This window comes from Mchenga conophoros, linkage group LG9 (genome assembly GCF_057382185.1).
Source record: "Mchenga conophoros isolate Kocher_MC1m ecotype Shallow Benthic linkage group LG9, M_conophoros_male_GT1.1, whole genome shotgun sequence".
Lineage (NCBI taxonomy): Eukaryota > Metazoa > Chordata > Actinopteri > Cichliformes > Cichlidae > Mchenga > Mchenga conophoros.
Window position 1 is genome coordinate 18,175,592 of NC_140534.1, and position 27,816 is coordinate 18,203,407.

General features: G+C 38.5%; 1 protein-coding gene across 2 annotated transcripts in view; it reads right to left on the minus strand.

Moving 5' to 3' along the window:
* cnksr2a (connector enhancer of kinase suppressor of Ras 2a) overlaps positions 1–27,816 on the minus strand; it is an 89,196-nt gene that overhangs the window by 22,296 nt on the left and 39,084 nt on the right. For both annotated transcript variants that reach the window (XM_085286727.1, XM_085286728.1), the window contains exons 4-14: positions 23,885–23,972; positions 23,436–23,477; positions 19,687–19,806; positions 17,275–17,334; positions 16,931–16,999; positions 15,018–15,164; positions 12,691–12,803; positions 12,408–12,562; positions 11,878–11,967; positions 7,819–8,033; positions 3,483–3,546 (exon numbers count right to left, since the gene is read on the minus strand). In XM_085286727.1, coding sequence (XP_085142853.1) covers positions 3,483–3,546; positions 7,819–8,033; positions 11,878–11,967; positions 12,408–12,562; positions 12,691–12,803; positions 15,018–15,164; positions 16,931–16,999; positions 17,275–17,334; positions 19,687–19,806; positions 23,436–23,477; positions 23,885–23,972 — 1,163 coding nt within the window. The remainder of the gene's footprint in view (positions 1–3,482; positions 3,547–7,818; positions 8,034–11,877; positions 11,968–12,407; positions 12,563–12,690; positions 12,804–15,017; positions 15,165–16,930; positions 17,000–17,274; positions 17,335–19,686; positions 19,807–23,435; positions 23,478–23,884; positions 23,973–27,816) is intronic.

Sequence of the window (27,816 nt, forward strand, 5' to 3'; positions counted from 1 at the left end):
TGTGTCATTCAAAGGGTAGCACTAATGCTGCTTGTAAGTTCTCACTTCAGTGTGAATAAAATCTTTCACAAAATGTCACATCCTAATGTAGCAATGATTCTTGGCAATGCCTCAGTCTCTGGACTTGACAGAATGCTGCTGCACTGCAGTAAGGTAAGAGGTGTTTAATAAAAACTGCCTTTTCCTTCTGGCATAAAAGCCCTGTAACATTTTTCTCAGCAGGCTCCTCATTAAAGATTACCGGGGAAACTTGGCTCTCAGTCGAGGCCACGGAGAAACTTGCATAGTACTGGATGAAAAGTCTTTTAACATGGTTACAATACTCCATTTACATCTGTGGCAGTGCAGGTCTAAAGGAAACAGGATTCTTACACAGTGCATGACATGAAAAACTACACTTCAACTACGCATTGTGAAAAGATTTTGAGTCTGGAGATAATTAATAAGCTTTAGAACACCCCCACCCCACTCGACACACACACACACACACAGACAGACAGACACACACACACCTTACATCCTCAAAATGCACAAAAGTGCTCTCGAATAATGATTATTCTTCATTTTCTGTGCAGCAGCTCCAGGCTATAAACTGATACCATCACCAATTTAGCTTTAAAAGAGAACTACTCGTTATAGAAAACGAAGATTTTTTTTTCTCTGATCCTCAACGAAAAGAGTTACTAATATTTCATTACACATTTGATAAGAGTACCACTTGGAGCAGTGGAACTGTGAATAAATCATTATTATCACACTCATTTTGAAACTTTGCTTTAATTGCGGTAAACAAACAAAGCCGTTGACCATACGTGCAGATGGAGCTAAAGCTTTCGCACAATGGCAGATGGTGAAACAAGCAAAAGGCCTCTGGAAAAAAACAAAAAACAATCCCTTTCAACATGTTAATCCTCGTTCGTGTGGTAGAAGAGAAAAAAAGGTTTGGTCAGATAGGGAAAAAAATACTGATGGCTGTGAGTAAAATTATCCAAAAAAAAAGAAGAAAAAATCCTAATAAAGAATCAACTGAGTCATTTATGTAAATAAAACTAAAAAGGTAAGAACTGATCTTACAGTAATCATCCTGCAACGATAAATGTTAACGATGATATAGAGAAATGCTGGATTCGTGAATGTGTGCACACTGACTGAAAGCAAATTCGCCTGCAGTCCGGTCTGCAGCACGCTCATCAAAACATGCAAAATGGGAACAACGTGTTAAAATGCAAACACAGAGCTGTCTGCACAGAGTGCATGAGTATGAAACGATTACAAGGTGAGAAAACTACCTCATAAGCAAATTATTAAAATTTTTTTACATCGATTTTTTTTGACTGTTTATTTCAACTGCTAAAACCATAAATCATGTTTTCTTTGGCTCAGCCCAAACTGTGAAATGCATGAAAAGCAATGAGGTTTTAGAATTATGCATTACCGTTAATAAATGATCACAAAAATGTGGAGAAATCGACTTTAATCTTGAGTATTACTGGAGCAATTTATCAGTTTATATAATAATGAATTTTTAAAGCCCACCATTCTTTAAAATCATTGATTATAGGAAAGCTCAGAAAACAGCTACAGTTCCCAACTTCTTAATTGTGGCCACTTGTTTATTTTAGCCTGAGTAACACAAAACAGAACGAAACAATGAGCAGTTTTTAAAACTGACGATATATTTCAGACTAAGTTACCACAAATATAAACATTCATTACATATTCACCATGTCTGTGTATTTACCACAGTGATGGAAAATGAAGGGGAACTCTTCATTTGGTTATAAGATCTACTTTCTTGTAGCTTCTTTGAGAGGTGAAAAGATGAAGAAGGGGCAAAAGTTCTTTCCATTTAGTTGTTGATGAAAGGTAAAAGATGTTTTCCTGATCAGATGAACATACAAACTGTCTGTGAGCCATTTAAGGACAACACAGCACTAGGACTTCAGTGGGTTAAATTTCATTCACTTTCATAAGAAGAAAAACAGCCTAGACAAAGGGGTTGGTTTGATCCATTGGCATTGTTTCTATAATAATGTTATATATGTACCTAAACTACTTGGGATACTAACCCTTACTACTGACAGCAGTTTTTTTTAGCTGTTGTTTGAAAGTAAAACTAGAGCTTGTTGATTCATATTGTACACTCTAGATAAAAGATGCCAGCAAAAAGTTAAATGAACCTCTAATGGCCAGCTGGTTATCTGTGTTCCCCCTTGATTTAAATCAATGTGTTTCACATTGAGCTTTCAAGCAGATCATTCACAAATTGGAGAGCTGTAAATGAAAGTTTTCCAAAAGTTCCCAAGGTCACAGAACAATTAAAACAAAGAGAGGAAATCACCCCAAATTACCCACTTAAACTCATCATTCAAAAAAAAAATTTTTTCTAGTTGGTCAGAGATTAGAAAACATGCAGTTCCACTTGTGTTTCCAGTTTCTAGTTGTGTAAGTGATACTGTACTACACAGCTTTAGGTCTTCTGATATGACAAACTTTTCCACATTTGTCTCCAGATACATTGGATCCACTTAATATGCAAGAAGAGTTTGTTACAAACAAACAATGACTAAAACTAAATGTCCTGTCTTTTCTATATAATTGTCTTCCACATGGGATTTACTTGCCTTCAAAAATTGCTTTGGGAAGCATGAAAAACTGGAAATGTTAGATGTTCTCCTGCTAGCCAGTAAACCCTTCAGTCAGACCTCCAGTCCTGAGCATGATCATGGAGGAATTTGCCAATCTCTAAGCTGAAATATATGGGCAAGGGCAGCAGATGTGCATGAGCTGGTAATTATGGATGGTGTTTACACACATAAATATGAAATTAACTTAAAAATTCATCCATATGCTGACATCTAACACCAGAAAATTAAGAATCTACCACAAATCCTCTTATTGGGAGCAAATGCACCAGTAATTTTGCCCCACTCCTCCTCAGCTATGTGACTGCCTTCATTTTCATTATGACATTTTTATTTCAGTTACATGAGAGTTATAATTTCATATTTTTGAATTTTATTTGGAATTTTTGTTTTCCAGAGTGGGGTTTTTCTCATTTCAGTGTTAGGATTAAAGTGTTTAATTAGATTGAATTAGACATAAAAACTTTTCAGGGGTTCAGAACAGCTGTTACAATACAAGCACACCTTTTCTGATGATAGTTGACTCACATTAATGTAGTCTCAGTAAACATCTGTTCCAAAGCTTAGTTTATATAAAAAATGCCCTTCGCTTTTTAGATTTTTTAGTTTGGTCAAATTTGTCATCACAACCTTTCTTTAACTGAGTTTTCCCGAGTTAGTTTTGTGAGTGCAAAGTATCATTTCAGTTCAGATCAGTATCAAATAAAGTGTTACTATGACTGCTGGCTTTGTGAAGCAGCAGCTGCTCTCACATTCTTCCTGCTTCCATTAGTGGATGAGTGAAAAATCACAACTGGCAGCATCTGTTCACACCTAACAGGTGGCTTTCCTGCTTACCTTTATTCTTCTTCCTGTTCTTTGACTGCAGAGAGGAGGAGGAGGAGGAGGACTGTTGGTATGTCTGAGAGAGGTTGGAAAGAAGAGGAAGAAGAGAGGGAGGGAGAGGCAGGCTGTCAGGATGAATCAGTGCCCTTTGTTTGCTGCAATGAATTCTGGGATATAAAAGATGACAGATCTTAGGGAGAGCAGGAGCGATGAGACGAGGAAAGGGGAGCTGAATCGTTCTCCCTGTTCTCTCATTATCTCTTCCTCACACACAGACACACATATGAGGGGATGGAAAAGTGAACCTCACGGAGGACATTAGCGACTTTCACACCTCTAAACATAGAACAGAAGGACAGGAGGGAGGTTCAGGTGACACAATAGGACGTCCAGGTGAGGGAGGACGTGTGTGTGTGTGTGTGTGTGTGTGTGTGTGTGTGTGTGTGTGTGTGTGTGTGTGTGTGTGTGTGTGTGTGTGTGTGAAGAAGCTCAGGGGAGCTGTGAGATTAAGCAGAGACTTCAGTAAGCAAAACATGAAGGACAAGCATCCAAAACAAGGGTATGTGAAGTCTGACAGTGAACCCTGACATGCCCACTTACTTGGTGTGTTTAAAATTTAGAGTGAATTATCTAGTTTGTGCTTTTAAAAGAGGACAGAGGTAAATCTATCAGGGGATTACTGTGATATATGAAGAAGTGATCATTCAAGTTGTGCAATTTTCTTAGTGGATAACAGTTACATCTTAAAGAATAACTGTTCATGATTCCATGTTTGTCTAAAGCAGAAGGAATAGAAAAAGTTAAGATTGATTTTGTTTTATAAAACAGTGGCAATGATATATGTGGAGTCTATGCTAATGTTTAGTCAGCATCATAGACAGTGCCAAAGGCCGACGTAGCTTCTGTGACTGAAAAGCGAAACATAAAAAGTGAAGCCGATGGGGAAATGCCTTCAGCCTGCTTTGTTTTTAATGAAAGCTGGGGGAACTAGATGTGATTGTAAAAAGACTTCCAGTCTCACAGGAGTCTATGGGAAAATGTACCACCGACTGGACCTCAAGTTCCACGTGACTCATTTCAGGAAATACTGAATAAAACATTAGGTCCATTTTTAAAATTTTGGCCATTCTAAGGTTTGCATTATACATTGCGGACACAGACGTGCACATCTGGAACCCTGTCGGCCGAGCAGTCTTTCCTGTTATACTTCTTTGAAGTCCCCCACCTGGGTCGCATGCGTGGCTAGTGCATTGTAATGTAAAGTCTCTGTGGAAAAGTTCTTGCAGTCCACATGGAACCTCACGCTCAGTGTCTGATCACAAAATGAAAGTCACACGGGAAAAAGATCTATGAATGCGTAAAGTATAATCCCATCTTAAATGTCAGAAAGGAGAATAATCTGGGGCTAACAGCTTGTTATTGACAGCTCATTAGCCAATGAGCATGCAGTTGGATTAACAGTTAAATTCACACCTTTCTCACTGCAGAAAACCACAAAGGCTTCAGCAAAAACGCTCATCTCGACACCTCATAACAGAACTACACCAGTGGATGATGTCATAATAGATATGTCCATCATTTATAATGTCTAGGGTCAGTGCCTAGCTGACGAATAATTTGATAAGAGTAATGTGGGCCTTGAAATGACCTGAAAGAGTAAGCCAAACTAAATATAACATCTTGTGTTCAGATCTGACTGAGTAATGACACTGCGGAGAACTGAGTGTATTTGATGCCTCACGCAGCATCCTTGATCCAAAACAACAAACTCTGACCAGCACATTTCTCATGTGACCTCTCTCTACCGGTCAGATGGGGCAACAGACCAGCTCTGATGTCACGATATTACACATGTCAGAGCCTGGACCTCAGCCACTCACAGCCCAATACTCAGCAGGACAGATTACATGGGCCCGCCCACTCCCACTGACACGCCATCTGCCATCGCAGCGCCCATGCACACTGTAAACACATACTCGAGCAAGGGCATGCAAACACTTTTAATTTTCAAAGAGATGCTGACAAGATGTATAAGGTCACCGCCGGCCAAAATGACTGCCTGGACCGGCAGGCTGAGACGGACAGGCAGGGCAGGCGGATGTCATGGAAGTGACAGGGGGTAATAACGAGTCAGCATTCGCTCACATCACACTTCACTGTGGCACTTTTTCATCATGGCTAAAAGCTATTTGCTTTCTCTCAAATCTCTGAGTCCTGACTGTTAGATTCGTATCACAACAGATCCGAGAAAGTCAGAGGAATTTCCTGATTGTCCAGAGTAGTTCAGATCCACAATATGAAGCTATATTTTGCACCTGGAGTTTAAATCAACAGCTTATTTAAACACAACAGTACTCTTTTTATGTCAATTTCAGTGAGATGTTTCACTTCAAAAGCTTGTTGGGGCACTTTTTCCCTCTACACTTCCTGGACATCATCCCTGTCAACGACATATTCCCTTTGTTATCCTTTATTTTAAAGACTTTATCTTACATGGTTACTTTGGATGTTTGCCTATTTTGTCAAAAGTTGAATGAGTAGATCAATGCCACTTTTATATCTGTATAGTTAATAAGTTATTATAACTAACTACCACCATGATTGTGAGTGGTAGTAAGGCTTCTGAAAAAAATTAAATAAATAAATACCATGACTTGATAGCGTGGAAAGAGTATAACTGTATATCAAAGATGGACATAGCTTCAACAACTGCCTGAATTGTGTTCTCATGGCCAACGGAGAGTTCACCTCATTGGGTCTCATTGTCTAGAGGTCCCTGTAGCTCTCTTGATTTATGACCTCAGTAATCACCTTCCTAATGAGTATAGGTCTAGGTATATTGCCTCAAACACTAGCTTGAAGTCTTAATTAATATAACATAGTACAATGGTACACTGTGATCCTATTAGAGTAAATTATATGCAAAAGCAGGGCATGATTTGGTGTGTCGCTAACATGACTTGTTTCTCAGTCAGATCCACCTCAAGAAACCACAATGAAGCATTCAAACAAGTCCAAGCCAACAGGTAAGATTAATGTGGCTAGGCGGCACCTTAGATATTGAGTTTTTGCAGTCATATGACCACTAACCATGTGACAATAACTTTGTTTTGATCATCTGTCCACCACCAGTTGTGAGCGAAAAATGTGTATTACCTGACAGGCTGGTGAGCCATTGCTGTAGTTTGATGGTAATCACTAGCAATCGACTCCAAAAGCCCCAGTCACACAGGCTTACAGACCCGTCAAGAGACCCCCTGGCAACCACTGGTTGCTAGGGAACAATATGTAATATGTTGTACAAAGCAAGTTTCTGATGCAATAAAATCTCTGTGACTGATTACACCAAGCGGCGCAAGCAGCTTCCAGCAACTATTTGCCAACCAGTCAGGGAATGAATATTTTTCAAGGTTATATCACATCTAATGTGGGGGACAACTCTTAAGCAATGTGAGCATGACATGATGAACCTGAAGTATATGTTTAATAATTAGCCTAACAACCATAAAAGTAGTTTGTCAGTGAGTAATGATCACACTTAAGATCATAAAGGAAATAAAACTAGTTTTTTTTTTAAATATATTTATCATGGTGAGTTCACAATTTATCATGATGCATGCATGGGATACAGTATGTTTTATGTTCAATGTGTATACAAATTCAAAAGTAAGAAAATGTATAGTTATAAAAGTTAGGTATAAAAGTTGTGCGTAGATGTTTTTGCTTTCAGACCAAGCTAGTCTAGCCATTCGTGGTCTTCAATATAAGAGTGGCATTGATTTCCCCATCTGGCACACAAAAAACACTTCTTTGAATTTCCAGAGTGATTTATAGAGGACATAAAACACGAGACAGTGAAAGTAGACAGTATATCCTTGGTTTCTTGGCATAAACATAATTGTTAAAGCCGTCTCAAACTGCTTTTCAGTTTTACTGGTCTTATTTTCCTCCGAGCTGTCAATTCTGTCACTAGTTAGCTAACATAAACTAATGTAAGTCTATTAGCCACAACCAACCGACCAACCAAATGACATCACATTCCGTACTGACAGAAGATGATGCTAAACTGTTTTTTCAAACTTGAACTTTAAGCACTTATTTCTTAAATACAGCTTCACAAACAGAGTTACATCAATGTCAGTTGTTGCTATCATGTTTCCATGTCTTCTTTAAAGTTGTCATTGTGGATTGAAACAACCCAAAAATAAAAGTTCTGTATTTAAGAGTCCGCAGTGATAAAGACAATGAAAGAGCAACAAGAAAACAAAGACAAAAACATGTAAAATAAATAAACGAACAAAAAGAGAAAGGAAGAAGCAAATACATTTTTACAAAGTCCATCCCTTACATGATAAATGGAGGCTGGGTCCCTGGGAGGTGACTCTCTCTGATTTGTCTGAAGGACATAATGGGAGGGGCTTTGACTGTGGTGGCTCCGCCTCTTGGCACGTTTGGCCGTATCATTGGACCGTTTGCCCGGACGAGCTGTGTGGGAGGAGTAGTCTTCACCGCTGGTCCGTTCGTCCCCACCGGACAGTCCCACGTAACGCATAAGCGAGGCTTCTGTGAGACACAGTTACACCAGCCAATCAAAGCTCCGCCCACATTTGACTGATTTTGATCTCCTGCTCATACTTTTTCTAGTCTGTCTTCATCAATACTTCCTATGTTGTCATGAAGGTTTCTGGGTTAATTAGAGACTAAATTTAAAAATATATAAATAAAAGGCTGCAGAAAAAAATGTCCTGTTATTCAAATGCATCAAAATTAGGGCAGTAGACTTCAAGAGCAGTCAATAGAAAGATTTTAAAAAAGGAAAACTTTTTAAAGCTTTTGACTTCTATTTACAGAATCCATACTTACTTCATCAGCTATTTTGAAAATATCTAAGGAGTGCAAAAATTCCAGACGTAATTTTTTTTTTTTTTGTGCCCCGTAGTCTCGGCATCCCTCGAGGTTAATTAGTTTTGTTTAACCCAGACTGCAGTAAAAAATTCTGCATTGTGTTTTATCACCTGATAAACAGACTACTTAATTTGTGAAATAAAGAAAACCATGCAGCAAATCAGCTCTGGGGATTTGGTAATTTATAACCAGGACTAACAGATTAAGGTCAAGAAAAGATCACGGTCACTGTTGAATAAAACCATCTTATTAGCTGCAATGCAGTTATGTAAAAAGCCAACAAGAAGACCAAAGTCAGCACATATGGGAAGGACAAACTGTCAGAAAATCCCTTCAGGCAGCGTCAGTTGATAAAGACGTATAAATAATAAACCTGCACAAATTTACTTTGGTGAAGGTGTGATGAGGAGTTTTTGTGTTTTCATGTGAGGATTCAGAGACACACATCCTGCAGCCATTTTCACACGCTGCCACTAAGCGGTGTGCCCACAAAGGAAGTGAGGAAGAGAAGTGTTAGCCAGCATTGAAAGGGGCACACCAATTTATCACACAAAGACTCCACGGTTGTTACTTTTCAAGTCAAATGATTGTGCATTCAAAAATCTGCACAAATAACACAGACTTCACTTATATTTGTGCCATTTTTCACAATACAAGCTGCAGTTTCCAGTTTCCTTCAGTTTGGGAGCATGATTTTTTATTTCCTTTGTCAAATATTGCACTGCTCTCCCACATAATTCATAAGGTCTGTGCACGCATTTGGATTTCCTCTGTTCTTGCTCCAAACTGCACCTCTGCACTCAGAGGTTCTGTTGCCTGGACTCATTTCCTGTGTGATATCCATCCTCTCTGCTCCCAGGATTTTTCAGTTTGCTTGTGAAACTTCAGCTTTCTGATATTTGTGCAACAGGTTATGACCCAAGTGGGCACAAGTCCCTGGGCAATGATAAGCACTCAATCACTGGTTTGATTCCCTAGCTGAACTGCAAGTCATTTCATGTAGCACTGGTGTAGGAACAGTGGATACATTGGATTAAAGGGAGAGTACTTGTCCATGAGTGACGCTTCAAGTACAGCGAAAGTACTCACTTGATGATTCTGCACCTCAAAAAAAATAAATTTTTAAGGATGCGGAGCTAATCTCTATTGTGAATACACACCATTTCAGCTCTGCTCCAAGGTGAGGTGTAGCCAGTTATGGTTACTGGTTATAATAGCATGGTTTTGCAACATCTGCTCCACAACCATTATTATTATTATTATTATTATTATTATTATTATTATTATGTGTTAACCGTTAGCACAGGGTAGGTTTAAAAAAAAAAATCCCTAATTATCAGACAAATATGTTAATCACAATAACCCTGGTAACACTGTTTCTAGGAAGTGAAAATGACCATATAAGCAATGCATTTATTAATATATTTTGAGATTTGCTATGGAGACATGGCACTCAAAGAATCCAGAGTAGAAATATATGAGCAAAAATAGAAAATCCTGCCCCTGCTCCCACAGAACCAATCAACATGAAACATTTTTGGGGGATGTTTCAGTCCAAGTTTTTAGAGTTAGTATGGAGTTTAGTCCTTTTTATGTTTCTAAGTTTAGTTGTTCTTCTGGTTCATGTTTTCTTGTCTCAGTGTCATCCCCCGTGTTTCCTCTGAGAGTCCATCATGTCCTCTGTGTATGTTCCTCAGTCATGTCCATATCTCCCTCCGTGTCTTGTCTCCCTTTTCGGTCCCCAGTTTCCCCGCCTTGTTTTTTATTCCTTGTCTCCCTTGTCAGTCATGTGCATCCATGTGTTCTCCACAGTCCGTCATGGCTCTGTGTCCCTCACTCATTCGTCCTCTGCATCTCCTCAGTCTGTCTGGTTCCCATGTCTGTCCTCCCCCCGGTCCCAGTGTCAAACCTGTGAGTCCTAGTCTGTGTTTTCGTGTGCTTCCAATTTTATTTTGACATTTTCTCATCCTGTGTTCAGTGTGTTCAGTTTCTCTTCCCCTGTCTCCTATTCATCCCAGCTGTGTTCCCCATGTGTTTCCTTTCTCCCTAATCACCCTCGTGTGTTTCTATTGTATGAGTTTCCTTTTGCTCCTCGTCAGGTCGTCTGTCCGTTGTTCATCATGTTGCAGATTTTTCCCATATCCAGGTTCCGTGTTCCATTTATTTTAATCTTATCTTCTCAGTTTAGTTTATTGTTTAGCTTCATCTTACTTCCCTTCTGCATATCGTAATTTTTTTTCCTTCAGTCTAAATAAAAGGCTCTTATTCTGTTAAATCCATTCTCCTTTTGGTTTGTCTGCATTTGGGTCTACTCCGTGCACTGGCCACCGGCGGTAACAGGTCGAGGACTTTTTTCTTTTGTTTGGAATGATTCCTCTTTTATCGTTTCAAGATTGAACATTTTGCATTTTTGCTAATACATGTCCAGATGTAATAAGAAAACATGGTAAGAAGTATGTTGAAGTTACAAGAAAATATCACAGGTCAATTTGGATCGAGGGATTCAGCTCCTGCATGGTGAGGATGCTAACGTTTAGTCTTGGCTAGTTTTGTAGTCTGAGGTTTATTTTGCTTCTAAGAGAATTACGGAGAAAAATTATTAGAGAGACTGATCATGCATTAGTGTTCAGCTCTTTGAACACAAAAGGAGGAGTGTGGGGATTTAGCCATAACAAAACATCTGCAATAATACTAGTATTTTTTTTTTATATAACACATTTCTTTCATGTTGTTATGTGTGCTGATGATGGCACACAATAAGATAGGTAGCATCTACAAATCACTGGAAACTGCTAAACAAAAAGTTTTTTTAATGGAATTTATATAACCAACACGCTACCAATTCAGCATTGTAAAGTTTTGCTTGTGTGACTGATGAAGTAAAATTCCTCGGCTCCAAAATACTGTTTATGAGTTCATCTGTGCAGCTGAGTTTATTCCTGCTTTGCTCTGAATTTTTTTACATCTTTTTTGTGTAACTTCTCTCCATTTCTCCACCTGAACTCTGGAGCAAACTCGGGTTTCCTCTACCTCTCTCTTCCCTTTTCTGCGGATCCCACTCTCCTGTCCTCCCTTGGTTGCTAGGCAGCGGCCAGAGGAAAGTGAGACACCGAGAAGAGCTGCTGTCAGCGTCACCATGGCAACTGTGTGAGTGATTCAGGTGGAGGTCAGGGAGAATAAGCTTTTTTCAGTTTCTACCTCCACCCCTCAGTTCCTCTTTTCCTCCCTTTCTCTTCTTCCTCCTTTCATGGCTTCCTTTCATTTTCTCTCCCTTTGTGCAGACTGTTTGCCTTTTTTCTCCCCCCTCCTACTTCTTTCCTCATCATCCCCCCCTCATTCCTCTGTGATGCTAATCACAGGGAGAATTAGCAAAAAGGGATAGAGGTGCATTGATCTGCACACACACGTTGATCTCTTTATAATTCATAGAGACAGGAGCGCTTAACAAATATCTAACAGGCTCTTCAGGAGACACATATGCACTCCACACGCCGGCACTCACCTCTGCGGCTTTCTCTGTTAAGCTTGGCTGGGTCTTCATAATCACCCACCCAGTTACACTCCACAGGCATGGAGATGGGCCTCAGCCTGCCTACAAGTGCACACACAATCACAAGTTTAATAGTAGCAAAGCAGATGGGTTGATCAATAAAAACTTATGGTCCTCAACCAAAAATTTGAAACTGTTGTGCAAATTTTCACACTTTCCAATAAACATTAGGCTAAATGTTGGTACACTTAAAAAATAATAATTAAAGGACAAGATGAAGAGTTGTACTGAACTGATATTTAACGATGAATAAGGGGTTTTAACAACATTAAAGCAGCCGTAGTAATTGCAGGATTCTTGTATTTCGCCAGCTTTGTAACAAGCTCAGTCGCTCTATGCTGGGCCTGCAGGTGGATTCATACTCAAATAATGATTTTTATTTTTTCTAAAGTGGCTCAATTCTGCAGCATGAGATTGAACTCGGTTCCCTCGCGCTTTGTTTCTCCCTCTCACACAAACACTCAATCATGATAAGAGCGAACCGTATGTGGGTGTGGTGCAGTACACGGGCTCCTCCTCTTCTCGCCGGCGAGACTCTTGATCCAGGAAGGAGTTCGGTGACTCAGAGCGCTTAGCAGCGTTGACGCCACCATGGTTACGAGATGCTTCATCACCAGACAAGGCTCCTGTCTCATCTCTATAGCAACAGCAGAGGCAGATTTTTAACAAATGGACGTCAGTGTCAGAGCTCATCTTTGCTGTCACCTGTTCCACTGTTTTATCCCGCTTTTATTTTCAGCTGTTTAAAAGACCCAGGTTAACTACCTGGGTGTATATGGCTCAGCAGGTGGAGGGGGGATGTAAAGGTCCTGGAGGGCGGAGTTCTTGGTGGGTGTGCCTGAAGGCGTGGCTGAACTGCTGCCTGGGCTTCTGGTCGGCTGCAAAAAGTGGAAGTAGGGTTTGATTTGTCTTTTTTTTCTGGAATCTAAAAACCTTTTGCTTCAAGTTCAACTTCTGACATAAAAATATGTCCTAAATATATCCTAAATATAACTCTAATGTTGAATGGCTTGACAACTTCAAGAACCCAAGAAACACAGCACACCCATGACATAATACAATAATGAAGTGATTGTAATTGTCTTTAAATGATCCATTTTAAGCTTAAGTTATAGCTGAAAACTAGTACAGCTTTAAATAAAATGAGAAAATTTGGACAAATCTCTAAATGGAAGAGATGTGGCTGAAAAACAGAATTGAATGGGCCTGATCTCCAGGCCCTCAAGAGGAACTGGATTACAAACAGACTCTGAAGTGAAAATCACTGCATGAGCTCATTAACACTGGTGAATTCATAGCTCATTAGCGCACACTGCCTTGCTGTGAAGGCCCCATTAATGCTGAACAACATAGGCAGGCTTTAGGGAAATGCATAGAGCCATCAGTCCTTTTCTTTCTTTCTTTGCCAGAAAAGGGCTTGTTTATTACAACAAGCCACTGCCAAACACCATTTCGTATGTATTTTCATGGCTAGCATTGCTATGTAAAGAATCATCCCTACATTATCCTTTTGATTCCTGGCCTCAAGCAATGATTACCCTGGGAATTTTACAATTTAAAAGCATTTACTTATTAAAAGTACTATTTGTGTAACTAATATTGTTTGGCCAAATGAGCAGAAAGTCCGCCACGATCAGAGGATAAGAGAGGTTGAACATGGTGAAATGTCACTAAGCTACAGGTGGATTGAGATGTTTTGTCATCACGAGTGAAAATACTAGTAAAGGTACTGAACTCTGATTTAAGTCAGTGTATTGTCTATGTTTCATTTCTTTTAAATCTGTCTGACTCTCTAAAATTGTTAAAACATTGACCGCAAACAGCATACCAACTGTGACACCACCCAGTGGTGCGCCTGCTCTAAAGCAAGACTTGCTTTATCCATCTTCTTGACACTAACGGGACTCATAATTTAAAAAATGAACATTCTGGTATTTAATATAACTAAAAACTGGAGATTAACACTATAAACTTATCAGGAAGGTGTTTGTCGAGATTATGAATCATTTTAATTAATTTATTTGTAAAGTGCCAAATCACAACAGCGGTCACATCAAGGTGCTTCATGTAATAAAGTAAAGATCCTACTATGATACAGAGAAAAGCGTAAAAATCAAGTCTGCTAATTTGTTTTTCCATCGACATCGAAAGAATGCAGCCTTGGTGCTTGAGTTTGGAAGCAGCATCCATCTTTTCTGTACAGTCTATGAATAAAACACAAACTTGATCTGTTAGTCTTTGCATTTAAAAATAAATTATCTCTTATTCTTTAGGAAAATATCATCATTGGCAGTTATTGGAGGCATGTTTAGTGAAATAGGATAGATGGATGCAGATCTAGTTCAGGTTTGGAAATGTGAGCTTTTTGATCAATTGTGAACTATGAGCTACTTCATTTTATTCTGCGTGAACTAAACTTTGAACTAGCTCATGTGAACCTGCACGTCACTGACGTTTGTTGGATTTGGTACTGGAATTGGCCTGTGCAGAACTTCATTGGGGGGTAATCGGGGACAGGAATCGACCTGCATATTTCTTCAACTATTGTGAAAACTCCATAAGCTTCCATTAAGACTGAAAGAGATATTGCAAGGAGGGACTACTTACCATATAGGACAAAATAAAACAAAATCAATATCCCTTCCTATAAGTGCAAAGCGAGCACAGTGGCAGCTCAGTGTAGTTATTATCTTTTTTTACCTCCATAAAAAATGATCATTGTGTCCCCAGGGCTTAGAGCGTACTGTGTTATAATATCCAATTGCAACTATAGCCAAACTACAAAAATAAGAACAAAGTTGTGTTCTTCTCCTTTGTGTTTTCCCCCCTTTGTCTAGATAATCAGTGATAATTATAGTGCCATAATCTAAAATCATAAGAGATTTGGGAACGTGGCTTGAGGGCATCATCAGTTTTCGTCTCCCTTTCAGTCCAGTGTGTTTCAGCTGGCAAACAAAACCATGCTGAGCCACTGCTCCCTGACCTAATTACACGCTTTAGCTCCAGTCGTTCAGGAGAGGGAATGCTGTGGGGAATTATGTGGGCCAGTGCAGTGCTTTAATAAAGTCTATAAAAGGTAGAGCTAGTCCCACCTGCAAAGCCAGGGGTTTCCAGCGCATGTTCTTCAGCAGCGCAGGGGCAGAGCTGAGCGTGCTCTGTGGACGCTTCTTCAGGGTCAGGGACACGATGCCTTTATCGGCCCGCAGCGAGCCGACCAGGTTACGTAACTGCCAGCCCACCTGTGAACGAGAGAGGACGGAAAATTAGAGAGTAAAGTGATCTGCAGAAAAACTAGAAATCCTCTATATACAGATCAAAACAATCACACCCTTATTTATACAGTAAGTAGCCTTTATGTGCAGCCTGAAGTTTGAATTCTGTCCACGTCGTGATTGGATCTCTCTTGTTGAGCGTTCTGTGCAAGGCAAGTGGGTGTGGAGGTGGAAAGTCTATCTATAGAGCTTTCATGTGATGTAACCTGCCCTCAATTTGAAAACAAATACATGTGATCACAAATCGTTTTGTTTTTTGGTTATTTTTATTTGTGTTTACCCACTATATTTACAAACCCACATCAGCGCACTTTTGTGAACAGAAACACACAAGGGTAAACAAAAGTAAACACGGCAACAGGAAAGGTTAGAGGATCTGATTACACTAATTGGAAAGCAAGCTGCTTGCATTTGCACCTGTACACGGTCCACAGTACAAATGTAAGGAGTGCCACTAAATCACCAAACACCAAGCAGGAACTTGGTTTAAGTAGCTAATAAAATAAATTCCTGCTTATACTGGTCATTTTATCAATCATTAGACAGAAAATTAATCTTCATGTGACTCTTTTCTGACGACACTGAAAATCCTATCAGTAGCAAGCAGGGATGAAGCAACATGGCGATTATTTTTTTCTTCTAATAATCAAATAATTGAAACCCTCGTTTTAACCCTCAACAACCTGTCCGTCTTTCAAACTCCTGAGATGCTTAGTTCATATTCAGCAGCTAGCAGCTAACTTAATCTGTCTGAGGTTTGTTGCCAAGCAATAGGGTATATCTATTTGAGCTTTTTTTCTTGGTCCTTACCAAAACAGCAGATTTTTGTAAGAACAAAAAACACTGAGGTGAGAAATGCAAGAATTCTATATATCTCATCCAGAGCTGATCATCTGACCATCAGCTGTTTATTTCTCATGACACATGAGCATCACATTATCTCTTTTGTGTTATTTCATCCAATTGTATTACATAAATACTATCTCAGCAGCTTCAAAGGCTTATTTATTGTCAGGGTCCAGTGTAAGAAGTGAGGACTTAGCAAAGTCCAAAAACCAAAAAGAAAACTTATTAAAATCTAATAAGAGCATTCAGAAAGTGCAATTATTCCAACAGGCTTTCATGAGCAACGTGCTGTCTGACCTTTGACCTATAACCTGACCTATGTTGAGCCAAGCTATGTACTCACTCAAGCTATGGCCTAGTATATTGTTGGGAAGTTTGAAGGCGATCCCGCTTTTCTTACTTTTCTTAAAATTTATTTCAAATCATGAAAGCGGTCTCTTTTCTTGAAATTTTTAGTGTTTAGTTTTTTGGTTTTTTTTGGAACCATCTTAAAATTATATTATGTAGAGAACTACTTGCGCTAAATCTTTTTTAGGGTCATATTAGCAGCAGATGTAATGTCAATTTTGTCATACGACGTCATTCGCAAGAGTGTCAATGAAAAGCCTAAAAAAGCCACAGCACACAGACAAGAGAGGGGGGTGAAAACAGAGAAACAGTGGGGAGACTAGAATTTCAGTAAAATCAAAACAGCACCCAAATGTAATAATATCACAAGAACCAAAAGTTAGCATGACATCACAAAAAAATCCAATTCTATTATTGTTTGAATGAGTTTTTGTATATACAAAGAATCAAATAAGATTTAATGGTTTACTGCGTAAACACAAAAAACTGGGTACTCAGTAAGAGAACACACACCCACAAACACACCAACAAAAACTCACCACGGTCTGATGATTGACTTGAATGACTTCATCTCCTGCATGGATCTTCTTACAGCGGTCAGCCGGAGACTACAGAGGCACAGGAGCCAGAGAAAGAGAAGGCAAACAGACGACTATGAATTGATCTATCGATCCATGGGCACTGCTGAGGTTTCTCAGCAAACCCTACTTAAATAAGCTGCAATAAAGCAACAAGGGAAAGTCTTCCAGAGTCACTGATATTCTGATGTTATAAATACAAATTTCAGATTTGCAGATAATCTGAACAATAACTGGTGTTTTAGGGGAAGTCTGCAGTTCACTAGGTCAATTTGTGAAAAGTGGGATATTAATAAACCTCTCACCCCTTCTGTAGTTCCTGTGATAACATGGAGTCCATCGTAGGTTGACTTTATGTACATTCCCTAATTGACAAAGGAATGGAGAAAAAATGTAAGTGCTCTATGATACTAGTAAATATTTGGAAATACACACTGATTTATGAGTTGTAAAATTAAAAACAGCTCTCATAGAAACAGAAAGTTTATTCTAGTTTTGTCCTGCTAAAAAAAAAAAAATCAAGCATCTGAGCCCAAACCAGATGGGAAGGTGTGTCGCAGCAGGATGCCGTAGTAGCCGTGGTGGATAAGAGCGTGTCCTTGAATTCTGAATTAATCTCCAACAGCGTTGCCAGCAAAGCTCCCCACACGCCTTCACTGCTACAACTCCATGCATCACAGTGGAAAACCATATGCAGATATTCTCCCTTTATGTGCCTCAAAAATATGAGATTATACTCCAGATTTCCACTGATATTATGTCCATTCTTTGTGTTTCCAGACCGAGCAGGAACACATAATGCACACCCACAGTATGTGTCTCTGCTTTCTTGCTGGGAATATGATACGAAGATCTATACTAGTAACTACACTTATGGTTCCCCTCAGTTATGGTTTCGTTCTAAGACTGAGATGTTTGAACCCGAGGAAGTATTGATGTGGGCAGTAATAAGGTGCCATTAACTAGTGATTTCTGAGGCTGGTAACTCTGAAGAACTTCCCCTTTTTTTCCTGGAGTGGTGCCAGTTGGATCATATTGTTTAACAATTTTTGTGACTTGAAACTTGCACTTTAAACTTTCAAAATTTCAAAACTTTCTGGTCTGACTGATCTTTATGTCTTAGAGTAAAGATTTTTACCCACTTTGAAGTTGAATATCACAAATTTAATGCATACCAACAGTACGTATTCAGGCAGTAAATTATGATCTCATAAAGAAACAAAAGGTTTCACCTGTTAACTTCTGACGAGGTCTACTTGTGAAGTGAAAACTATTCCAGGTAAATAACTCATTAGGCTGGTTAAGATATTATCAATAATCTAAATTAAATCTGATTTATAGTTTGGTGATTTCTGTTATGTTCTACTCTAGAGGAAAATGTTAAAAATTTAAATAAAATAAACCAAAGCCAAAAGCCAAAGTTACCCCTTTGCTAGCCTACACTCCACTTAGTAGCCAACACACTGTGACCACTCGCAGCTGAGAGAAATCATTTTCTCCAAAGTGAACGGTTAAATTGTTAAACCTGAAAATAACAGGAAGGTGGAACAGCACTTTGACTGATCAATCATTAACACTCATTGATCTGCCAAAAAATTACTGATATGACTAGAAAATATGGTAACATGGAGACCTAACCTCCACATTATCTACAACTAGCATAAGATAAGCTAACAAGTTTTGTCATGCTAGCTAAGCTAACTGCAGGTTTGTAGTTTTTCAGTGACCATCACAGTCATGGCCAACAGTTTTGGCAATTACAAAAAATGTTTTTTGTCACATCAGTATTTATGGAGATTATTTGTTCTATATTTTTCTATGATGTAGTGCATATCATATACATTCAGTTCAAAGTTTGTTAAAGACTTTTATATGCAAATAAACCAAACACACACAAAGAGCCAGTATTTACAGAGTTGACTCTTCTTCATAACTGTATCTGCTGTTCTCTGCAGCATACTGGATATTAGCTTCTGGACCAAATCCTGACTGATGATGAGCTATTCCAGCCTGATCAGTCCTCCAGGTTGGACTTTCTGGACTTCAGCTTGTACGCTCACTTTTTAAAGGCAAACTAGATTTTTGATTGAATTAAGATTTAAAAAAAAAATTCAATTTCATGATCTCTAAGCCACTTTGATGGAAAATGGACAGATCATTCCCAAATTGCCCCTGGAGAAGATGATCTTTAAGAATGTTTTCAGTATGGTGAATGAAAACATAGTTTGGAAACTGATGAAATGCTTAGGATTGTTCACTATATCACAGAAACATGTAAAAATATTGTAGCAAAAATGAAAAACTCAGTGTTGTATACCAAGCAGGTGTTAGTTTCAACTGAATCCAAAAGCATAAAATAGCTTGTTTAATTATTGAACTAGAAATGACTCATTTGTGGCTCTTTACTCTCAAGTATGATAGAAGGTCTGTCATGCATGCAAGCATATGTGTTATATCAAATCAATTAATATTTTGAGTAGTTCATAGTATTTGCGCTTTTTTTTCAAAAATTAAACAAAATTCTGTTTTACTGTGTATATTATTTCTACAAAAAAAGAAAACGAAAGAAAAGAAAAGAAAACAATGCTTGTATTTCTTCTTTGTCTGAGCATACAAAGGCCGGACACAGTATGACTTAACACAATAAGATTCACACATTGCATGAATAAACAGAAGGGTGGGTCTTGGGCTGTTAAACCCAGACAAACAGTGATTACCAGGCCTTCAGAGGGCTTGATGTTGGTGAGGTGAACCAGCTCAAGGTGGGCTGACTGCGAAACCAGCGGGTCCGATGACACACACACAATGTGCTCGCACACCTCCGACAGAGTCTTACACTACAGAAAAGGAGGATAGAACAGGGACAAACAGGGCTTTTATTTAGACAACAAAGAACAAGCCATGTCTTCTAGCTGTCAAAATTAGACTATATTTCTAAGAAACCTCTTAGCCTTGTGCCTCAGCAGCTTCTCCTGCTGTTGCTTTTTCTATTGTAACTTTACCCAGGAAAAGAAACAGGTGGATATTTTTGCAGATTTGCTCTAAACCAAGTGAGAATGATTTGTTGCATATGCATTTTCTTTTCCTATTTACTTATTTACATTATATAGCTTATTTTCTTTCTGTTTTGTGAAAATTGGACAAAACTTTGAGCAATGCAGGCACAAAAAGACCAAGAGCCATGATTTCTCTGTTCATGCGCTTGCCTGCTTGCAGAAGATAAGTAAGCCTAAAAAAAGAGGCTTATTTATTTTACCCCCGTGCAATACGTCCCTGCAGTGCTCCAGTGGCCTTCTGATTTTGAGTCTGATTAAGGTTTGATTTTGGGCAAAGAGCCACTACAAGGTTGGTTCACATTAATCACAAAGATAGCTTTGGCTTTACTTTCTAGATATCTGTGAAATAATTGTCTCCAACCAAATATAATGGGGATTATTTTGCTGCCCACGACACTGAAAAATTGCATCTTAACAAACTTTAAGAGCAACATTTTTTTCCTGGCAGACACAATGAGACGCCATTCAAAATGTTGTCAATAGTTTCAGACATGACTTCCCTAAAAAAAGAAAGTAGCTGGAAGAAAAAGCGCTGAGCGGATGTTTTGGATAATATCTGGCAGAGACTGCCAAACATTTTCACGAACATTTATAAAAGAAACCACAGACGGTGAACTCTTGGTAGGCATCATATTATGGATTTTCACTCCCCAAGAATCTGATCTGTAAAAAAACGAGTGTCCATCTTATACTTTGTGTTTCATTTTGCTGCATTAATCTAACTGAGGGCAGCCATGCTGGCAGCAGAGTACTCTTGACTATGTCTAAATGAATCAGACTCATCGGTCTTCCTCACAGCCGAAATGTCAATTTGTCATAACAGGGAAAGCCCGGGTGAAACTAATAGCATTAACAATGGCTCTGTTCCAGCAATTAGTGAAGCAGAGTTTGACAAATCAGAAGTGTGCTGTGAAAAGGGTCAATTAAACTTTAGCTGCCATCCAATCTTGGGACATGCTGATCTACAGTAATTGGGCTGCTTTGCAGATACTAAATGCTGCTAACATTTTCAAATGTAATTAATGTAATTTTTAAACATCTGAGCAAGGCAAACAAAATTTTAGAACCAAAGCCCAAGGTGGGACAAGTATACCCAACAGCAACTGCAAAGAAAGAAGAAAGTAATTTGGTAATGAAGCAGTAAAACTTTAACAGTAGGTGAATTACATGATTCCCACAGGCACTGATTCTTCAAGGTGCTGGAAACATCTGCAGAGACTTGAATGTCCTCACAAAGATACACTACCATCACCGGTCTGAACCACTGATACAAGACAGAATTAATCCATACTTTGATTATGTTCATGCCAAATTATGACCCTAACATTCGAATGCTGCAGCATAATCAAGACTCATCAGGTCAGGCAACATCTGTTGCCCATACTCTCATTTGTACTCAGTGAGCATACAGCTGGCTTTGGCTGAGGTGGTAGAATGGGTTGTTTGCCAATCAAAAGGTCAGTGGATTGATCCTGAACTTCTCCACTACATGGGCAGGATACTGAACCATGATTTGGCCCCAATCCATGTAGGTGTGGTGTGTGTATAATAGCTGTATAATAACTACATGAATAAGCAGTTATAAATGTACCTAATATGTGTATGTGTTTAGAGTTTGAAAAGAAGATTCTTAACATCTAAATTCAAAAGATAAGGAATTTCTGAATTTCAGTCATATCATGATGAGAACTGACTGCAAATCTCTAATACTGTAGTTAAATTCAGTATCAACATCAGAACAATCAATTGAGCTCATTCAGAGTATTAGATTCAGAAAGAGTAGATCATTTAAATTTCTCTAATTATGTGACTCCAAAGCTCACAGTATATTTACAGTTGGACTTGAGTCAGAACAGTGTTATTTTCATTCTGCCAGTGTCGTGTAAATGCAGTATTAAGGATGAAGCTGAAGCCAGGAGGCAGCTGGCAGCTTGACTGAACTAAAGCTCAACTAAGCCTTGTTCTTCCCATAAAAATACAACAAGCTGTACTTCTGAAACATACGAATCAACTTTAAATAACAAAACATTAAATTGCTTTAAATTAAACAGGAGATATTTTTTTCTTCCATTACATTTTTTTTGTTACTATTTTAGTCACTTCAAGTCTTCAGTTTTTCATTTTACATATTTTACATGTTGGGGAAAACAATATATTAAGATTCTTGTAAGAACTATTAGTTAAGATTATTTAACATAGCATTGTGCAAAAATACAGGACCTGTTTGAGGCTTGGTTTTACTCTCAAATTTAGAATTTTAAATGAGAGTCGGTACAAAAGTTATGCACTTAGCTGTGATGGTCAAACTTTGGATAAAATGACTGAATATGAATTAATGTCAATAAATATCTTCACCAAAATATGTGTATGTGTGCCCCTCCCTCTACATCCGCCGCTGCAGGAGAAATTCTGGTAATATAACTGTGTTCAGCTAAAGTAATGAGAACCACTAATCTAACCATCCTCAGATTTAGCAGTGCACCAATTCATGTCCGTAAAATATACCCAAAAAGTAGGAAGTAGATTGGAAAGACAGTTTTTGAAATGAGAGGAGGGACATACAAACCAAAATGCAAATATTTAGGTGTTTTTAATTATGTTTTGCCGGTTGTCTGCCTGGATTAGTTCACAAGTTATGCTTCATTACCTAAATTCTTAGAGTATAGCAGTAGTCATTTAAAATGTATTTGTGTAGGAGCGTTTCCTGGAGTCAACACACGTGAACCTGATGGGAAAAAATGACATGCAATGAAAATGACATGCAATGAAAAAAACTATATAACAGTCTCTGGAAGCCACATTAGCCAGTTGAGGGCTAGATTCAAACTCGCACCAAAAATGTAAGCTGTTCAAGTGTGCTCTTGGTTTTATTGAGCAGTAGATTTATAAAAAGAGGTTTACAAATGGGCACTTTCTTTTAAACAGTAGGTTTAAATGAAATTTTAGCAATCAAAACCTAGATAAAGCTTTCTACGGCAATGGAGTGTTTTTTAGGTTAAACATGACCATTGTCATAAGACTAAAGGAGCTTTAACTTTAAAAGCTCCTTAATCACTACTTTAAGAGTAGTGCCTTAAATATGGAAAAAGGAACTTTGTTATGTAGGTATCCTGTGGCCGACAGTCACACAGGAGGTTACTGTTTCAACATTTTACAGAGATTCACTAGCAGTTTCCTACTGTTTCAAGTCTTTACACTTGGCTAAGCTGAGAGTCCAGGCTATAGCTCCATAAAAGAAAAAAAAGTGATGTTGCTGATTGTCTCTGGCAGGGAGTTTAAGCTTCTGTGTTTGTGTGTGTGTTTTATCAGCAGTTATGAGGGGGATGTGGAAAGAAAAAAAAAGAAAAACAGGATGCTGCCCATCAACACAAAGCAAATACGCGACAGCTGGCCGAGGAAGCAGGACTCACCACATGAAGGATTTTGTTCTCCGTCTCAAACACCGTACAGTCCTACGGGACGAGAGAAATTTAATGTAGCGCAAGCAGTACATCCTGTCTTGCAAACACTCACCATCTCATGCTGCACATGCTGCTACACTACCTACGTATACAGTCTAAGGCTCACATTACTGTACCCCTACCCTTGACAGATAAAAACACGCCCACACAAACAGACACACTTATCTTTTATTTATATACACACACCAGTCATACATAAGACAGACTGTAAAGGACATAAATAGCAAAGAATTGACTCTCGCTCAAGGATGCAGAGGCTGAGGCTGCTGCATCACACCCACACAGACACACCGCTCTTTGGGGATATGGCACAGCAGCTACCCTCTGCCGCACACTTCAAGTGGCGGGGAATAAGAGCTATAAGCCTTCAAAACACACACACAAACAATTCCACACACCTGCTGTACAATGGTGGTGAGCTCCAGGCAGAGCTGAATGACATTATTTCGGGTTACTGAGTAGTCTGCCACTGCAGCAAAGGGAGACCTGGGGGGAAAGATAACACAGCAGTATGTCTTATAATGTTCCTGCAGCATTAGATGATGTGCAGAGGAGATGGACAGGAGCATTGTTACGGGGAGGGGAGGGAGACACGCCACAAACTAGACTCAAACACAGACACGCATGTAAGAATCCCTTTAATTAGTGAGAGAGAGGGAGTTGCTTTAAAACACAATGGTAAATGAATCTGTGCACTCGGTGAACATAAAGCACAACCAAAAATCTGTGAGGCTCGAGCTGCCGCTAATCGCAGTTATTTTCATTATTGACTAATCACTCAATTATTATTATTATTTTTAAATGTAACTGGAAGTTGTTTGGTCTGTTAACCATCAGTAAATAATAAAATCTATAATTACAAGAGCCTACAATGATGTTGTCAACTACTTTATTGACTCGAAAGTCCTCATAATTTGGCCTTTTTGTCTTTAAATTGACTAATGTCATCTATAATGGGGGGGGGGGGAACAATAATTATTTTGGATTTTGGCCGACTGCAGTATTATTATGATTTATTACTATGAATAAATGCAATGGATAAAAAAAAGGTGTAAAAGCAAAACAAACAAACAAACAAAACAAAAAAACACTGGGCACTATTCAGGCTCATGTGCAACCCTATGCTCTAATGCACATGCTGTTACATGAAACTGGCAAGACAAGAGACAGGAAATTGTTTTACATTGGAAAAAATATTTTGCAAAGTGGGAAACTAACAACAGTTTTTAAGATCAAAATATATGTAGTGTTATGTTTAATATGTAAAATTAAAAGTAATCAAATGACCCTTTTTAAGAATCGTAGAATCGCATACATTATATTTTTTTAAACACAATTGATTACTTGGTATCAATACATTTGCCATACAATCAGAAGCTGAACAACCAAAACTGGCACACAGGTAGATTTTATGTCCCTGAAGGTTCTTTATCTTTATCTCATAGCAACCACCTACCAATGGGCTAAAATGACCTATTTTATGTACTTTTACTAATTTATATGTTTATCATTTTCATTTCATGAAAACTACATATAATTATAATGCCTTGCCTTAAAACTTGAATATCTTGATAAATTAGGACATCACCTAACAGTGGACTATAATGGAATCAATATAGTAGAGTGGAACACAAGTATTGCAGGAGACCCACAAAAATGTGCTAATTTTTATGCAGTCAACCTCATGTTAATCTTGTATTTATTTATATACACAAGATCTAATTAAAAATGTTTTTGTTTTTTTTTAAAAAAGCTTCAAAGTAAATTGGAATACAAAGTACAATGTTTACATCTAAAATGTAGTGGGAGAAAAAGTACCCTGGGGCTGGTGCCACCCCGTGCCCCCACTCTGTACATACCTGTTAACTTTACGACAATGAAAGTAGTTATTACCTTACAAATTTGTAAGGAGAGTATGTTGTTTTTCCTTTTTGTTGTGTTTGTTTGGAGCAAATAAGGAAAAAGAAGAACAAAAAGAAGAGTTTTGTTGTGATGTGGTGGCTTCATCTTTGGTACAGGCTCACAACTGTACTCACAACTTTTCCACTTTATTGATTATTCTTCAAAGGTGAATTGATTGTTTTGTTTGTTGAATATCAGAAATGGTAAGATACACTGACCACATGTTGCCATCTGTCTCGGAGTGGTTTTCAAATCTTAATAAGCCAGTCCTCATTTCCCTGCCTCAGTCTCCATCTCTTCGTTACTGAACAAATCAAAATCAGCACCAGTCCTTTCTTCTTGTTGGCAGCCAGTAGGCTTGTATGTGTCCTGGCTTGTTAGATAGTGGTACAGCTTGAAGGCTTGCTGGTAATTAAATCCACCAGATCTAAAACCAAATCGTTTTGCCAGGACAAGCAGCAGAGAAAAGTGGCAAAGTATCATATTTATGAAGCTCAAAACAGAATGTCTGTTTTTTTGGCTCAATTAACCCATTACCAATTGGCAATTGGCAATTACTGACTTTCTGCAGCACGACAAATATCAATGCTCCATCACTTTATAGCATTAAAAAAAATAAAAATCATCAAATCTATATTTAAAAAGCCAAATTGTTTATGCAACTACTATCTTGTTATCTTGTATGTAATTCACTACTACTGTCAGAAGGAAAGGGTTATGCACTGTTAAGCTGTTATAACGATGATGATATAGAGGAGCTTTGGGAGTCTAGACTTGTTTAATTTATATTTATAAGGATCAATTTTGGTGGTGCAGAGGTTTTAAGAAGTTGAAAACTGGAGCCATAAAGAGTTAATTTGTGGTTAGCTTCCTTAGAGGACTTACAAACACTGGTTTGGAAAACCATAAATAGATGTCTGGACTGAACGCTGGATAGGTGACATGGCAGAACATGTGGGGGTGGATTGTTGAAGCAGAGCTGAAGACTCCTCCACTGTCCACTGGCCTGCACATACTCTTGGCTTTTTAGATGGACATAACAAATTAGTTGCCATCTTGGTGTTTGAAACTAGACATGACGATCAAGTGGCATATCTGACCAAAACTGAGGGATGTTGCAGTTTCATAGTAAAACATGCCCTACTTTCTCATCTATTTCACTCTACATGAAACCCTAATTTACAGAATAAATGAGTTGCAACCAGAGGAGTCACCCTCTGTTAAAGAACAATGCAGAATGAAGGCACTTTGCAGAAGCTCTGTCATTTGGATGCAATCTATGCTCAAACCTCATACTTAACTACAGCCATTAACCGAAACATACCCAATAATAAAAGAAAAGTTTAAGAACAGTAAAAAAACAAAGAGTTTGTTATTTGAATATGAATATGTCTCTGCTGCGAGTATGCAATCCAAACCACTGCAGGTAGGTTTCAGGGGATTGAACAGTAATGCACTTTCTCTAAAGAAAGAGGACACAGCAGCAGTGGACAAAAGACAGAAAGTGCGTTAGTGAACCAGGTAAATAGGCCATCTTGTTCTGAGTGCACCAATTTACACACCTTATACTGACTATTTCTCATTTCAGCTCAGGTTTTAGAAATAAACAAACAAAAAAAGCACAATTTAGACATGGATGTTCTTTCTTTTTTTAATCTGGTTTCGGTCTGAAAGAAATAAATTGTGCGAGAGGAGCTATTAGGCCACTTTGGATTCATTAAGCTACTTTGCCACTGGCATTGTCAATTCCCAATGTCTCCCACATGTCTGTATGCTCGGTCATAGTTTCCACTAAAGTGTGCACACTCTGCTATCAAGTTTGTTTTTATAAAAAACTATTTTTTTTCCTGTGAGAGACGAGCTTCTAAAGCCCCTTTTTGTGCCAACACAATGTTTATAAATGGACCTCTTGTCACACTGAAGCATAATGGACTATTCAGGTATGGAGAAGGTGTTAACGATAAGGTACATGCTGCGGCTAATGGGGTGCTAATGACGGCACACACACACACATACACACACATACATACACATACACACACACACAGAGAGAGACGAATCCAAGGAGCGTACAGTACTATAAATGTTAGTGCACATTGATGACATATGGGTTGCACATACAACGTAATGAAGTGAATGGAAAGATGCACACTTCCTTCATTGTTCTAAAGACCCAGATTAAAATTCGGCCACAGCCTCTAGTGTATGATTTATCTGTGGTGTGTGTGATTTGGGTCATCAGTATTGAGGCTGAGTGCTATATATATATGCAGGACCTAAGGCTATGCAGACTGTTTGCTAACCACCAGGCCCCAGTCCTCAAACAACAGTTTTTACCCCAACTAGAGTCTATGATGATACTACAGTGTAGGGTACCTTGAGTTTATTAAAACCCCAAAGGTCCAAAAAGCAAACAAAAAAAGATAAA